General features: G+C 44.9%; 1 protein-coding gene across 3 annotated transcripts; it reads left to right on the top strand.

The window, feature by feature from the left end:
• The first annotated feature begins 37 nt into the window (after nucleotides 1-37).
• REXO5 (RNA exonuclease 5) lies at nucleotides 38-14,668 on the top strand. Of its 3 annotated transcripts, NM_001006573.2 has the most exons (19): nucleotides 38-180; nucleotides 2,065-2,186; nucleotides 3,047-3,173; nucleotides 3,968-4,055; nucleotides 5,151-5,300; nucleotides 5,438-5,526; nucleotides 6,276-6,391; nucleotides 7,226-7,364; nucleotides 7,908-8,002; nucleotides 8,764-8,866; nucleotides 9,451-9,587; nucleotides 9,905-10,013; nucleotides 10,340-10,450; nucleotides 10,579-10,716; nucleotides 11,232-11,324; nucleotides 11,805-12,024; nucleotides 12,404-12,597; nucleotides 13,062-13,171; nucleotides 14,443-14,668. In NM_001006573.2, the coding sequence occupies exons 1-19, from the start codon at nucleotides 70-72 to the stop codon at nucleotides 14,510-14,512; spliced, it is 2,322 nt and encodes a 773-aa protein (NP_001006573.2). In that variant the 5' UTR covers nucleotides 38-69; the 3' UTR covers nucleotides 14,513-14,668. The 3 variants fall into 3 exon arrangements, with proteins under 3 accessions (NP_001006573.2, XP_025010885.2, XP_015150290.2); XM_025155117.3 differs by lacking the exon at nucleotides 2,065-2,186; XM_015294804.3 differs by lacking the exons at nucleotides 38-180; nucleotides 2,065-2,186 and adding an exon at nucleotides 4,460-4,644 and having other exon boundaries at nucleotides 3,079-3,173.
• Nucleotides 14,669-15,547: the final 879 nt, after the last annotated feature.

Genomic DNA, 15,547 nt, shown 5'->3' on the forward strand with positions numbered 1-15,547 from the left:
CCGCCCCGTGGCTGCGCGCTCCCCGCGCTCGCTGCGCAGGCGCCGTCAGCTCGGCTCCGAGGCGCGGCCATGGCGGGCCTGTCCGGCGGCGTGAACGGCTGCAAGCGGCCCGCGGGCGAGGACGCGGAGGGGCTGCGGGCGGGCGGCAAGAGGAGCAGAGCGGGCCGCCGGGAGGCGAAGGTGAGCTGTGATAGAGCGCGACCCGTAGCGAGCGGGGCACGGCGCTGCTCCTGGCGTGAGCGGCCTCGGGACGGGCGGGCCGTGGCTCTGCCGCCGCGTGGGGTTCTGCCTGCGGTGTGCCGGCATCGGAGAGCACCGCGTGTTGGGTCGGAAGGGCCCTTGCAGCCCCGGGCCCCACCCTGCCGCCTTCCGGCTGCCCCTCGGCTCCGGCGGGCCCGGCCGTGGCTCTGAGTATCCCCGGGGATGGGCACCCACAGCTCCGGGCAGCAGTGCCAGCGCCTCACCGCCCTCTGAGGGAAGGATTTCCTCCACATCTCACCTGCATCTCCCTCTTCTAGCTTAGAGCCTTTTCCCCTTGTCCTATCACTGTCTGCTGGTGTCAAAAGTCGGTCTCCCTCCTGTTCGTCATCTCCCTTTAAGTACTGGAAGGCCGCAGTGAGGTCTCCCTGCAGCCTTCTCCTCTCCGTGCTGCACACCCCGGCTCCTCAGCCTGTCTCCACAGCAGAGGTGCTCCAACCTCTGAGCATCTTCATTGCCTCCCCTGGCCCCGCTCCAACAGCTCCCACCCTTCCTGTGCTGGGCCCCAGGCCTGGACGCAGCACTGCAGGTGGGGGCTCCCGAGGGCAGAGCAGAGGGGGATAATCCCCTCCCTGCCCGCTGCCCCCCTCTGCTGATGCAGCCCAGGATGCAGTCGGCCTTCCGGGCTGTGAGCGCACACTGCTGCCTCACGTCCAGCTCTTCGTCCACCAGAGCCCCCACGGCCTTCTCCGCAGGGCTGCTCTCTGAGAGTTCTTCTCCCAGTCTGCGCACATCTGGGATTGCCCCCACCCAAGTACAACACCCCGCACTGGGCCTTGCTCAACCTCATCAGGTTCTCGTGTGCCCACTTCTCGAGCCTGTCCAGGTCCCTCTGGATGCCATCCCTCCCTTCTGTTGTGCCATCAGCAAACTGCTGAGGGTGCACTCAATCCCGTCCTCTGTGTCGTTGGCTGAAGAGCACCAGTCCTAAGAGGGACCCCTGGGGGACACTGCTTGTCAGCCTCCACCTGTACGTAGTGCCATTGACCACAATGCTCTGGCTGCGACCACCCAACCAGTTCCTTATCCACTGAACAGTGCACCCTTCAGATCCATCTCTGCCTAACACAGAGACAAGAAGGTGGTGTAGGACTATGTTGAAGGCTTTGCACAAGTCCAGGCAGTCATCAGTTGCTCTTCCTTTATTCACCAGTGCTGTCCCTGCATCACAGAAGGCCACCACATGGGTCACGAACGATCTGCCCTTGATGATGTCCTTTTGTTATGTAATAAAAGATTGTCTTGGAAGATTTTTATAGGTAAAATGAGTTCCACAGGCCAAATAGTCACCGGAGTTCTCCAAAGTAGCGTATGTGCTTGCCAATCAGCTTGGGAGAGTTGGTGAGTTTGGGATCGTGGCTTAAGGAACAATTTGTGCTAAATTGTGTGATTCTGCCTTGTCTCTGACACTCTTTGCCTGCAGCTCCTTTGGATGCTGTGAAACACTTTCTGCAGTGGGGTCAGTAAATGCCCCAACAGATGATGCAGTTACACAAAGCAGATGGGTTCTGGCAGAACCCCGTGTGAGACAGCTGCATACAGCTCATGTAAATGCAGATGTCTGCATGTGGTGGTCTTTGCAGGACATGTCTGAAGTACCTGGGCTACTGAGATGCTGTTGTTGATGCTCTGTTGTTGAGATGCTCTGATGTGGGCTCAAAAGGAACTTTAGTGAATGGAGGAGTTATTTTATGTGCTGTTGCTTGTGCCCAAACAGTACACTGTTTACTGTGTAATTCACTTCCTGTTCCACAAACTTGTGTGGTTGCATGAAACCTTTCTTTACTGGCGTTTTCCTTGTTACAGGAGAAGTCATCTCACTTGTGTGCAGCATTGCTTGGTGAGGACTGTGAGATCAGCCCAGAGCAGCTGCATGAGCTGTTACAGTATGCAGCCCTGGGGAAACACCACAATGCAGCCCAGCCCAGGTACAGCATCTCCATGCTCGGTAGGCAGCTCTGTGCTGTGCCCCTTGTGCTGTGCGAGCCTCTGGAGGCACACAGGCAGTGTGTGTTCTGGAGCTTCTGCAACACTGTACTGACAGCCTGTGTTACGTAGATATGGTCCTTGTTAGACTTGGTTGCAGACCAGAATTCCTATTCTGACAGACATTCTAACATTTCATACTTTTGTTTCATGCAATCACAGAAACAAAACAATTGGTGGAGCAGCAGCTTCACACACTGAGAAAAGAAATGTGGTGTTAAAATGTTAGCAGTATACTTCTTGTGCCAGGTGTATTTGAAGTGTTTCCTCTGGAGTGTTTTGGGAAAGCTGTTTTAGTCACTTTGCCCTTTTTCATCTTCTCAGTAACTCTTCTGTTTCCTGCTGAAAGGCTGAGGGGGTATATAGCCTTGGTTTGCTCAAGTATGGTGATATGCAGGGTGTCTTGAAATAACTACGTGCAAAGAACACTTCAGGTTTTCAGTACTGAATAGAAAATGATTTTGTGATATTTTCATTTTGATGAAGTAATCTTAGTTTGATTGACGAGGTCACATCATTACAGCGGGAGGTACTGGTTTGTGTTTGTATTCTGCTGCATATAAATGAGGTATGGTAAGACCTGAACCAGTGCTGTAGTGAAGTTCTTTCTCTGTCTTGTGTTGTGTTGCATCTGGAAATGTGTGGCTGGCTGAGATAAGTGACACAAGCCTCTTCTCACTGAAGTCACTTTGCCATTGATGGACTTAAAAGCTAGGCTGGCTCCACATTTGTTTCTAAGAGTGCGTGATGATTGTGTTGCTTTGAGTTTTATTTATTCATTTATTTATTCATTTTATTGCAGCTGGTGCCATATTTATCACCAAAGCCGTCTGGCTGGGGTTGTGGTTATTGTTCTGCATGAAATGAGCCAGCTCCATTTCTACAAATTCTATTTACAGTTCAAACACCTCCGAAAAGTGTTCCAGCATGTAAGTCCCTGCACTGTTGTTGTTTACTAAAATTCTTCCAGTGCTGAAGCCATGTCTCAGTGACTGCTTGCCACAATGAGGTTGTGGCTGCCTTTGATTGGTCACCAAGCGAATGAGGGCATCTCTGTAGGCTCTGACAGCTCAAGCTGAGGCCAGGGCTGCAGTGTGAGAAACAGATTTTCAAGGCTTAGATCTCTGCAGCCTTACCAGGTGAAATGTCTACACTGTGGTGTTTCAGTCCTCAGTACTTCTGACTCCTTCAGTGTGCCTGGGAGATGAAAAATACCTCTGAGTGAGGGAAATCACAATAGAGTTATGCTGTTCCCACTGATTGAAAAATCTCACTGTGTGTTCTCTACGCCAAGTTTCTTCCATTTATTTAAAGATTATTAGAAGAGTCATTTTAATTTTCTGAGCTGCAAGCAAAGTCTTGGAAGTAAGGAAGGAAAGAAGGAAGAAGTGCTTTGATTCACACTTCTGGTGTAGTTTCCCAAACTGCAGCAAATGCAAAATCATGGAAAGTCTGAAACGACTTTAGGTCCTTATCAGTGTAGGACTGGGATTTGTGTTCTTAATCACATCAGTGAAGGCAAAGCTTTCTCCTTGTAACAAACAATTCTATATTGTGTGTCATTAGAACAGATTTTTTTTTTTAATTTTCCTCAAAAAATGCCAAGTATACTTCCTTTCTATCCATCCTTCTCTAAATTGGAGTGGACTGGGGATAAAGAGGCATCTTATGTGCTTGACATTTCTGCTGTGTTTCCAAGTTTCTAACACATCTCTTTTTTCAGAGGTTCACATTACCACCCCCTTCAGCTAACTTCCTGGCCAGTCTTTGTGGTGAAGGATCAAGCCTGAATCCTCAAGGCACTGCACAAGGTACCTCACTTGGATTTGCGTTCTCTCTTTCGGTCGCAGCGATTCACTTTCAGGTGTAATTTAATAGCTTTGCACCCTGTGCAATTCTAGCATGCTGCTATAGTAAACTATTTTACAAAAAAAGAAATGTAATGGGTTATGCCAGGAGGCTAGTTACACTGACTACTTCAGGAACTCTCTTGGGTTTATTATCACAAATAAATGCAAAAAAGCAGAGAGATTTTCTTTTGACAAGTTTAATACAAAATTCTGATGCTTCATTACCCCTTTTGTGATTATTTTACTTTAAGATATATCTGTAATTTTTTAGTTTTACTGAGCTGCAAATGAAGGTAAAGAACAGGCATGTTGACAACTGATACCCTATTTTTACAGTCTTTATAGAGGTAATTGTAATCCAACAGGCTTGTACAAAAATCCGCAAGACTACCATGAGAACTTCACTGAAATTGTTAGAAGTGTAACACAAAGAATCTTGAATTCGAGTCCTAAATGGGAGAATGAACAGCTGTTACTTTCACTGTAATGACAGAGTCCTGTACCACCTTGTCTGTAAGCCTGCTGCACTGTCACAGAGCTGAGACGTCAGGTACAGTTTTCTTTAAGTGCGATCTGCGAGGATCACCTACAAAGTAGTTAAAGTTTATACAGTTGTGGATTGTGATGTCAGTTCAGTGCTTGCTTCTTTGTGAGCCACACTTACAGCATATTTTCTGTGAATAATACTTTGGGAAATAAATTGGTAGAGAAAGTAGAAAGAAAAGAGAGCTGCTTTATGGCTTACAGGAGATAACAAATGACTGGACTGTCATGCTTCCGAGGAAGGTGTGTTCTCTGTTCTGCTGAGAGGAATGTGAGAGATTTGTAGTACAGCTGGCTCACAGGCTGCTAGCAGTGTCAGTAGCTGCACTGGGAGTGGATTCAAGTGTCCTGATAAACTTGTATGCCAGCGTATATTAAGTATCCTGACGTACGTACAGTTTGTTGTTCCATACATTTTGTTTTGAAATGCCGTAGCCTTTGAATGTGCCTGTTTGTGCAGACTGCAAGTAAGGAGTGCTATCTGATCCTGACAGATGATTCTGTACATTCCAGGCTTGATTTCCACTGGCGCTGAATGTATTCCTAAAAGCTCAGGCTTGCAATGTGATCCCATCATCCGGAAATACGGCAAAGAAAAACGAGGCCTCACGAGCTATACTCTAACTTCAGAAGAGCTGAAAAAGAATGATTATCCCATGAGAGGTTGGTTTGCTGAGGTTTTGGTTGGTATGATTTTTTTTTTTTAATTTTGAAGATGAATGAGATGTTTGGTCATATAAGTTGTATGATAACTATTAGAAGAAAGAGGTCTGTGTCTTACATGTATCTTTTCATTTTAGATTCCCCTGGATGTAAGGGTTATATGTACACAGAGTGTGATCTTCAGAGGACAGACAGCAGCCCCCTCTTCGGTCTGGATTGTGAAATGGTGACAGTAAATGTGTGATCCTACAAAGCATAGTCAAGCAGCCAAGCTCTTAGTGGCTGTTCCAAAACAAACGAAGCACCCTGTGCAGTTATTAAACCACTTCTGATGTGTCTGCTTCCAGTCCATTCTTTGATGGTGCCAGTGCTAATGCAGCCATGGGAAGGTCTCAGTGGTTCTGGAGACATCAGCAAAGTTATCTTTGTCCTGAGCAGTGCAGCAGAGAGCTCAGTTCTGTGCTGACTCTCATGGCAGCATCTGGATCTGCTAGGTTTATTGCCAATGCTGTAGTCACTCCTGAGATTTTTGTTTACAGTTCCTTCCCTCGGCCCTCCCCAGGGTTTGGGAGTGCAAAGGTGTCTCTGTGCCACATCTTTTCTGTAGCAGTCACAGTTCTGTGGTGGCATCTTTGAGTGACTAATGATGTGGTCAGGGATCTGCTTCTAAATTGCGTTATCTTCTTAGATGAAGACACTGTCAGTGGCAGCTCTGCACTGCAGAGTACGAACTGATTCTATGAATTCAGCATTTTCCTGTAGAGGTTTTCTTTGTGTTATGCTTGGCTGTGTGTTTGATGTGTTTAGGGCAGGCATTTACCACTTGAAATGAAGCGTGATATGGTATAAAAGCTGCAAGTGGTAGATCTCTGAGTAAAGTGATCTGTGGTAGTGACACTGCCTGTAGCCAAAGCTAAGAAATCTGAATGGCAGCATGGAGCTGATCCAGTGCCTGCCTCTGCTTTGTCCTAACAGTGCCTGACTGCAAGAGGGAATGAAGTTGTTCGTGTTTCTTTGGTGGATGCAGAGGGGCAGTGCCTTCTGAATGAACTGGTCAAACCAGAAAGTGTGATAGTGAACTACTGCACCAGGTGACTTCCATTAAAGTTTCTTATCTTGTCATCTTTAAGACCTGCAGCCCTTTCAGGTCAAGCCTTCTACACAGGACATTTCAGAACACTTTGGTGTGCATGCTCTCACAGTTGTGTCTTGCATTTCACTCAGTGTTAAGAATACAGTTTTTGCTACATGGTTAGAATAACCGGTGTTGCATATACACTGGTACACAGTGTCTGCTTGTCTAGCTAGGCATTGTCATTCTGCAGTACTGTAGGAAAAGTTCTTTAATAAGTAAATGATCACAGTACAGGCTACTTTTGAGGGCTCGCTATAAAAAAGGACACAGGGTGAGTAAGGTACAGGATTGTAAATCAACTCTCTCTGCTCCGTAGTTAAGCTTGCATATCTGTAGAAAAAGAATAGCATAGGTCATCAGATTGCTCATAGCTCTAGGACTGGGCTCGTTACAACAGCAGCAGACCAAACTCAAACCATGACTTCTCCAAATCTTGGCTTGGATTTACGCAGGAGATGAGCTGTCTGTTCCCTCAGGTTACTTGAAGCTCCTACTTCCATAACAGCTTCGCAGGATTTTGTTACCTGTGTTATCTGATGCTGAGAACTGCATCACTTAATAAGTCATGCTTGAGAGAGGACAAACATTTGAAACAGATGTGGCAGCACAGCAGCTTAATATCTCTGCAGCATATCCTCTTCTGTTGGAATATGCCTGCAGAGAAAGCAGTAAATAGTATTCTGTCATAAGTTAGGTTGGATTCATATTTTGCATGCTGTGCTTGTCATGTTCTCCAGTAAATGCTGTTGCTAATGCATTTCTTCTACCTCTTCTCATTTCTGTTTTGAAGATACTCAGGAGTCACAAGGAAAATGCTTCTTCCAGTGAAAACAAGATTGCCAGACATACAAACCAGACTGAAAAAGATACTTCCCCATGATGCAGTATTGGTGGGTCATTCTCTAAATGCTGATCTTCAGGCTTTGCAAGTGAGTGTTTTTCCCAACCCTGTAATACTCATTTCAGACGTAAAAGTCCAAACAGTTCTTTTTATTGGTGGGCACTTGTTAACTGCTTTTCATTATGCATAGCCTTATTTTTGTAGGCACTTGCAAGAGGGTGACTCCTCTTATATTTATAATACTTGCAAGCTGCTCTTCTGAACCCGAAAGGAAGGGAGGAATCTGATTAGACAGGGATATGTGTGCAAGAGAAGCATCACTGTCTGCTGCATCTGGGTGCTTCTGACATCTCTGTCATGGGAAGAACCAAAGTCCTCCCTATATTTAATTAAACCAATGTAAAATCTCTGAGTCAAAATTAATCTTTCTAATCCAATTTTGATCTTCCCAACAGAGTGTTAGAAAAGAGATTTGGGCCTGTTTCATTATTACCATGTGTTTAGTTGTTATGGACATTTGTCAGTGAGAAACTGGCAACTGAAATGAAGAGGCACAGATAACAATGGAGTTATTGCCCAATTCTCTGACTGCTGTTCTTAAATTAAACTGGTGATATTTCCTTTCTTCCAGATGATCCATCCCAGTGTTATTGATACTTCATTACTTTTTGCCAGAAATGAAGGCCGAAGATTTAAGCTAAAATTTTTAGCCAAAGCTGTTTTGGGGTAAGATTATGACAGTATTGTCATGGAAAGTTGTTGGGTCATAGGGTCCTGCTTTTCTACCAGTAGCAACAGGATATTTTTTTCCACTGAAACTCAAAGGAACAAGCAAATAAACACAGCAATGAAGAATTTACTGTTTCCTCGAGACATTAAGCAGCACAACAAATTGGCCTGGTTTTGAGCAAAGATGCTTTGCACAACCAGATCCGTGTTCTTTTTTGTATGTGAACCACAAAACCAGCCTTATTGCAGCTGTACAGTGTATGAAATTATAGAGCAGCAGAGGCACTCTGGCTCACACAAATGAGATTTGTTGCAGCTATCAAAAAATGCTAATTTTGGTAAATATGATGTACTGACTTAATCATATCCCTTCCTATGCCAGCTACCATACCATGTCTTAGCAATGCAGTGCTCACAACTCAGCTCCAAACTTCCCAGATCTGGAGGTTGCCTCCCCACCTGTGTGCAAATTGTGAGTTCAGTCATTGATCAGGGGAGAAAATGAAGAATGATCATAGAATGATCGTGCTGCACTGCTTTTGTCAGACCTTGTGAACAGTGTTTTCCTCAACATGGCAAAAAGTAACTTGCAGTAACTTTGGAAAATATTTAGCAAAAATGCTGCTGCACAGAATTGAAATTGTTTTTAGAGAGAGGAAACCTATTTTGCTGAAAAGGATCCACTTTAGAAAAAACAAGGTGTTTGTTAGTATGGAAAAGTAGATAACCTACCTGTACATATAATTTTGATGCCCTAGGAAGGAGATCCAGTGCGAACAGAGGCTTGGTCATGATCCTGCAGAAGATGCTAGAGCTGCATTGGAATTGGCTCAATTCTTTATTAAGAAAGGACCAGTAAAGGTATCTGTCTCATGTCCTGAATAGCAGAACCTGCAAATTGTTGTGTTTACAATGAAAAAACACTCTTGCCTGTTCTTTGACTGAGGAAACGGAGCTGTGATACAAGCTTTGGTTGTGGTAGCTTACTTTCGGTTTGTATCTTTGTATCTCGGTAACTTGCAACATCACCAGTGTCTCAGTACTCAGACACTGCCATGAATCAGCATTGCTGCTGGTCTCTCACAGAGCCATTGGGAAGAGAAAGATTCTGACACTTGCAGCCTGTGGGACAGCCTGTCTTTTTCTCAGTGAAACAAGTGAGGGACCTTCTATGTTTTGGCAGCAATTCAAGCTGGTTTTATGAGTCTTAAATCTCTTTCCTGTGTTGCTGGTTTCTGAGAGCACTTCCTGGATGTGCTTGCTGGATGGTGCTCAAATACTGCTTGCTTGAAAATGACAACAGAAAATAATAAGGCAAGAAATGAATGTCCATGTTTCTCCATTGCTGTGGAATGTGCCCAGGTGACTCACGGAGCAAGCACATGGTTGGTGGGTAGTTACAATTAGCAGAGATGAAAGCCAACTGCTCATTTTCTTTCCACAAGGTAGCAGAATTAAACTTGGAAATGCTGCTGGCAGCTGAAAGGCAGACTGAAGTCTTACCAAAGAAATCTGTGATGCAGCCACAGCGATGTGGGGTCCAGAAGCAGCTGAATGATACTCCACACTTATCCAAACCATGGTAACAAGATTCTCAGAGATGCATATTTTTCCTTTGATTGAATCCTCGGTGAAATCAAAGACGTGTGCTGTTTTTGGAAGGCTTCCAGTATCTTCAGAGGAAGGCACTGAATTGTAGAGTATAACTAAAACATTTTCAGAAGTTACATCTTAAATTTTCAAAGCATTTTCTGGGCTTCTTCTGAGGACAAAAATATTCTTTAAAATATCTTTAATTAACTGTATCATTTTTCAATGTTGGGTACTTCTTGAAAGCTTTTAACTCACCATATTGACAACTACTGTAATTTGCAGCACTTCTTTTTCTCTCTCTGCTAGTTTTCTGGCCTGCTTGCAGGGGATGGGCCAGAAGCCCCTCCTTTTGGGCAGACAGGAACTGGACTCTTCTGGCTTTTGTCAGAGTGATCTCAGCGCTTCCAACAAACAGGTGAATGGACTCAGAGTGGGTTGGTCTGAGCAAGCGTCCAAACTGTTAGAAGTTCTTCTTGTCCTGAGGCAGTAGGTGGGTCGTGTTTTAAAAAGCTGACTGACAGTACTTTCAGCAATGGTGTTAATACCAGGTTAGCTGAGACCATTTTAACATAAGCTTTGATCCTCTGTCACCATCCCATGACTCACTAACGAATAATTTCTGCTGGAGGTCTTCCTTAGACAGTGATGAGAATTAGAGCTGGGAATTAAGTTCAGGAGCTCTGTTTCTGGTTTGTTGCAATACATTTGCCTCTTTGAACCTTTTACTCTTTTTCCTTCCAGATTCTTCAGAGAGCCTTGGAAGACGTTCCCCTCTCCACATTCAGTATAATTCAGTTCAGTTTGGATCCAGAGTATGTTGCATCTCACCGTCTTGCTGGATTTTGTGAAAAGGTGGTCATTTTTTTGAGTGAGAATAGTCTTCACTGCTGAGCTTGGGAAGAGACATGATGTATCTGGTTGCACCTGGTAGTTAGTTTCCTTGCTTTGTGAAGTTCCTTCTCTAATCCATGTTCTTACAGGTGAGAAACAAGCTGACTGACATGCTGACAATTTACGCAGGTCCATTTGAAGAAGACTTTTGCCTTAAGTCTGTGAAAAAAGAATTTGGAAAGTGTGGGCCAATCCACTCCCTCACAGTGGTGTCTGAAACATACCAGGTGAGGAGCACTGGCAGCATTCAGTGTGCTGACAGGCAGTGAAGTCAAGAGTCATCTCTTGGAAAGATATAGATTAGAACCACTTAAATACCAGTTATTCTGGTGTTTTTTCTGGGGGGTGGGGTATGAGGGGGGCAGTTCTCAGCGCACATGAAAGCTGCTCCACACAGTGACAAGAATGAACACAGCTGATACGGTATAATGTTGCTGTCCAAGCTACAAGCCTTTAACTGAGTGTTGATGATGATGAGATGATTTTTGTCCCTCTCAATAGAGCTGATATGCCAAGGCCTGTAATGGCAGAAGGAGGTTGTTTGCTATTAGTTATTATTATTAGTTGAGCATTTAGAAAGTTGTTTTTAATAGTTGCGGTATCTAGAGTATTACCTGTATCACCCACTCAAACCCTTTATGTGCCATTTAAAGCAGAAAAGAACCCCGAGACCTGAGTTGTAAAAGGGGAGGGCTAATATCTACTATTCATAAACCTGAGGTATCCTGTACTTTGTTTCAAGCCATATGTCTGTATCCAATATGGCGTGCTGGAAGCTGCCCAGCTTGCTGTGGAAAGCCTAAATGGAGCTGAGGTAGCAGGATCCTGCATTAAGGTAAGCAGAGTAAATAGCAAAAGCCTAAATAACATTTAGTGCAGGAATATGGGCCAATACGATTCTGCATAGAGTGTGGGTGGATCTTGGCTGGCCGTGCTGCCATCATCTCCCGAGGCAACTTATGCTATGGTCTCCTTTCCTTTCCGCTAGACAGCAGAAGGGGGTTAGGAAGCACCCTGAATAGGCAACTCTGTCTTTAAAATGAAGAGCTGAGTTGCTGGGTGTTGAAATGCAGTATGGGATATACTGCATATAAGCAGTATGGGGTTCTTAATCATCTAGTGTTCTTGTATTGCAAACGTGATCTTTTACTTTTTCATGACTAATTAAGCTAGTCTTCATTAGTTACATTTTTCAAGGGGAGGAAAATAGTTAACTAAGTTTTAATAATAAGACAAAATCATTTAAAACAGCAGCTTAGAAGATAGAGCTGTCTTGGCTGATGTGTTGGATTTGTTCCTGTTGGACTCACTTCAGGTTCAGAGACCCATCACTGCTGCAACACTGGACTGTGACGTTCTGATAAAGGAACTGGAACTGGATATAGAAAACGAAGGTGTGATTTATGTGGCAGGAATAAAGAAGTCATTAACAGAGACAGATTTGCAAGAAGAATTCAGCCCGTTGAAAGACCTGGAAACTCTGTTCCTGCCAAAGGATCTCCAGAGCGGAAAGCACAGCACCTGCTGTTTCCTCAGTAAGTAGCTTTGCAGTGCTGCCTGCTTATTTCCTTCATGCAAGATTGTTCAGCAGCCCTTGGAAATATGATGGAAACTCACATGCGCTCCAAGTGCCAGTATTTAAAATAGTCCAGTGAAAGCATGCCTGGCTGCTCTGTAGCTTCACACCGACTAGTGATCACTTCTAAGAAGTCAGGAGAACAACTGGATGAGTGTTTTGTATTTATCTGACATTTCAATAGTCTGACACTTGCCTGAAGCAAGATAGGATCTGCTCACTGCAGCAATTTCAGTTTCTCATCTTCCTCCTGCTCCACCATTAGCCTTGCCCTGCAGGTGCTAAAGAACAGGGAACAAGAGCTGTTAAATCACGATCCCTTTCTCTTTGTTTTTCAGAATTCCAGAAATCACAAAGTGCGGCGGATGCCCTGGAAGCTATAAATGGCTGGGCTGTGAAGGGCAGCACGCTCAGAAGTAGGCACGCTCTTGCTTCAGGTCACCTCTGGAGATGGATTTGGCAAATGAATCACAGCAGCGAAAAGCAAGGAGGAAACAGTTTAAGTGAGAAAATGGCACCACTGTCTGACTCTGTGAGTTTAAGGCTATGCTGACTTGTTACTGTTCGTTAGGAGAAGGTGAATAATATTGAACCACATACTGCCCTGGGAGCCAGGATGCCATATGTCCATGCACAGGGCAATAAGAGATGTTACACAGCAGCTGGAGCCACCTGAGAGATAACTAAGCAATGCACAGGTGTAGGAAATGGTACAGAAGTTAGAGAGAGAAGCGTAGTGTTGGAGGCAAGAACAGGTGTGCTTGTAGCTGTCCCTTTTACTGGAGGAAGCTGTAGTGCCATCTGAGTAGAGCATGCAGCTCTCCCTGCAGCTGAGCTGGTGCACTTCCAAATGCCAACTGTAACAATTGCTGCTGTCCTTGCCTGCTCAGTCCCTGATGCTGCCCCAGCTCAGCCTCCTCATAAACATTTCTAAATGTAATTATTACGTATCTGCAGAAGAATGGGGTATCGTAATACTTGTATTCTGTTATGCAGGAGCAGGATGTAAAGAAAAAGGTGAAGAAGTTAGACCACCATATAAAAAAGCTTTATAGAAGTCTGCAGGATAATACCTTGTGTGTTGTTCTCTTTCCTGGAACAAACAGGTAACTTACTGTCTAGTGTCTTCATCTTCATTAAAAAGGAAACAAAAGCCTGACAAAAGGCCTGAAGAAACTGTTTTATTTATTTAGTCTGATTTTCATATGAGGCCAATAAAACCTGATCAGTAAGTTCTTCCCGTAAGCCATGCTCCAGATTAGCAAGTCTGAAATCCAGACCGTTGGTTAATTGCACAGGTTTTTTGGTTGGATGAAACCCCTATTGGACATTTGTCGCTGTTTTGAAGCTGATACAGTTTTGCAGTTGTCTTGACAGCAAAGCAAGCTTTCTGCTTGTCAGACTGAATCAGGCAGAGGTTCCACAGCAGCCAGGTTTTTGGTTGTTGGGTTTTCATATGTTTGATTGTTTTTGAAATACCTAACAATGCACTATAGCCCAGGCACAATCTAGCAGTTGTCTCATGGCAGCCAGACCAGAAAGTGTAAACCTTTCCCAGGCAAGGCCGTAGTGGCTGGCTGTATCTCTGCTCGGTCACACATCTGCCCCTGCTTTTCTGCAGTTGTCTTTAACAAAAGCAGTACCGGTCTGTGGAGATAGGAGCCGCACTGACAGAGAAGCAGGGGGACAGGGCAGCAGCTCTCTCCCCATGGGTGGCCAGCCCTGCCACTCTTACCTGCAGAGCTTCCTGAGGAGTAGCAGCGTGTGCTGTGTTATCCTGTGGACCACTGTTCCCCAAAGAGTGAAGCATCCTGAGCCAAGAGTCTGTGCTCAGTGCCCATGACAAAGCATTTTAGTACGCACAGGTACTGCTCTTGGCATGATCTGCTGTAATTGGCCAGTTTCTAGAAGCTTCTTAGCAAGTTAGTTCCAAAATACATAGTTTTTAAGAAAAGGCCGTTTAGCTGGTTGCCCATCACATCAAAGAATAATAGCATGCAAACTGAGACAGCAATTTCTACCTCATTAGAGCAGAGCTGATTGCACGTAGATGTGTATAAAGGGATTTTCACACATGCTTGTTATCAATTCCTGCCTTCATGTAACAGCCATGTTTTGGACTGCTGGGAAGAAGGGAGTGCCATCCCAGGCCTGGGAGAGTTTTCTTGCCAAGTGAGGTTCCCAAATTACTGTTTCCCAGGGGATTGATAAGCCTCTTGTTCAAAAGGAATGACAAAAATTGTTGGATGGAAAATAATACATGCAGTTTTCCAATCTGCTTACAGTAGGGGTTGCAGGCTTCTCCCATCTAGAGCAGCTAGCTTGCATGCATCAAGGCTGCCCTGTGTAGAAATAACATATCTTGTTTTTGTTGCAGCATTCACGGATCACAGTCCGGCCTTGGTATGATGGGAATAAAAGATGATGGAGGGAGCAGTGCTTGTTAAGCTGCCAAATTTTTAATCAAAGTCTTTTGTAAAGATATTCATAGTTACTTTAAATATTGATGTCTTTGTAAAGAGCCCTTGCTTTGGGAACAATGGGCTTTCACCCTGTATCTTTTATAAAGTCTAAAAATAAAAGCTATTCAAAACATCTTAAAAGAACATAGCCTTTTCGGTTAATGCTTCTGGCTGTGGCGTTTTTCCCTGGCACTGAGTTAGGCAAACGTTTTGGAAGAGCTGAGGGCGACACAGGGGAAGCGTTTTCTGTAAAATCTGGTCACTGTGATGGAATTCAGTGAGTTGTTTCAGTGCAGGGCAGTGCTGTACTGCAGGGCTGCCTTTGCTGCAGCACTGTGTCGTACCTGCAGCAGCCACTCAGTGGCTCCATACTTTCTGTTCCATGGAATGTGCTGTGCCAGCTCCCAAAACTGTTACGGCCTCATTTCTGGAAAAGCAATGTACTTACTCCATGGAAAGGAGGAATTGGTGATTCAGACCTCTTGGATAATCTCTTTTCTCCCACACCCCTTAGGAAACAAAAAATAGCACCTTGGCTGCAGCGGGAAGGGCAAGGGCTGTTTGTTTGGGCATATCAGCATGCAGCTGCAGAAACTTCACTCACCGTGTTTTTGGTGGGGAGCTGTAAGTGCAGAGCTGCTGCAGGAGCCAGGCCTGACCAGCAGTAGTGTGAGATGAGGTACAGCCCAATGGCGTCAGCTCTGAGCTCTGCACACCTGGAACCGAAGGCTGCTTCACCATCCCTTATCAACAAACTGAACTACAAGAACATCCAAAAAAGATGTGGGCATTGGGGCCAAAAAAAAAAAGGGCCAAACAAAGACAAAAGGTTTCTTAGTATGAATTGAAATAGGCTAACTTTGAAATAGTTACTGTCCCAGAAGTGATGAAATGCAGCCAGATAGGATGTCATCCCCTCCTACATCCCTGCCCAGTTCCCCATGCCCACCTCCCAGGCTGAGCTGATGGAGCAGGAACTGCTGCAGGGAGCAGCAAAGAGCAATGGCAGGGAAAGGGCAC

The sequence above is a fragment of the Gallus gallus genome, chromosome 14 (assembly GCF_016699485.2).
Source record: "Gallus gallus isolate bGalGal1 chromosome 14, bGalGal1.mat.broiler.GRCg7b, whole genome shotgun sequence".
In the NCBI taxonomy this organism is placed as follows: domain Eukaryota; kingdom Metazoa; phylum Chordata; class Aves; order Galliformes; family Phasianidae; genus Gallus; species Gallus gallus.

What these genes read in the sequence shown, in the direction of transcription:
- REXO5 (NM_001006573.2), top strand. Translation starts at nt 70, where the DNA reads ATGGCGGGCCTGTCCGGCGGCGTGAACGGCTGCAAGCGGCCCGCGGGC. An exon ending in TTAAGAAAGGACCAGTAAAG is followed by an intron (nt 8,867 to 9,450) that starts GTATCTGTCTCA and finishes TCTTTCCACAAG; the next exon opens with GTAGCAGAATTAAACTTGGA. An exon ending in CCACACTTATCCAAACCATG is followed by an intron (nt 9,588 to 9,904) that starts GTAACAAGATTC and finishes TCTCTCTGCTAG; the next exon opens with TTTTCTGGCCTGCTTGCAGG.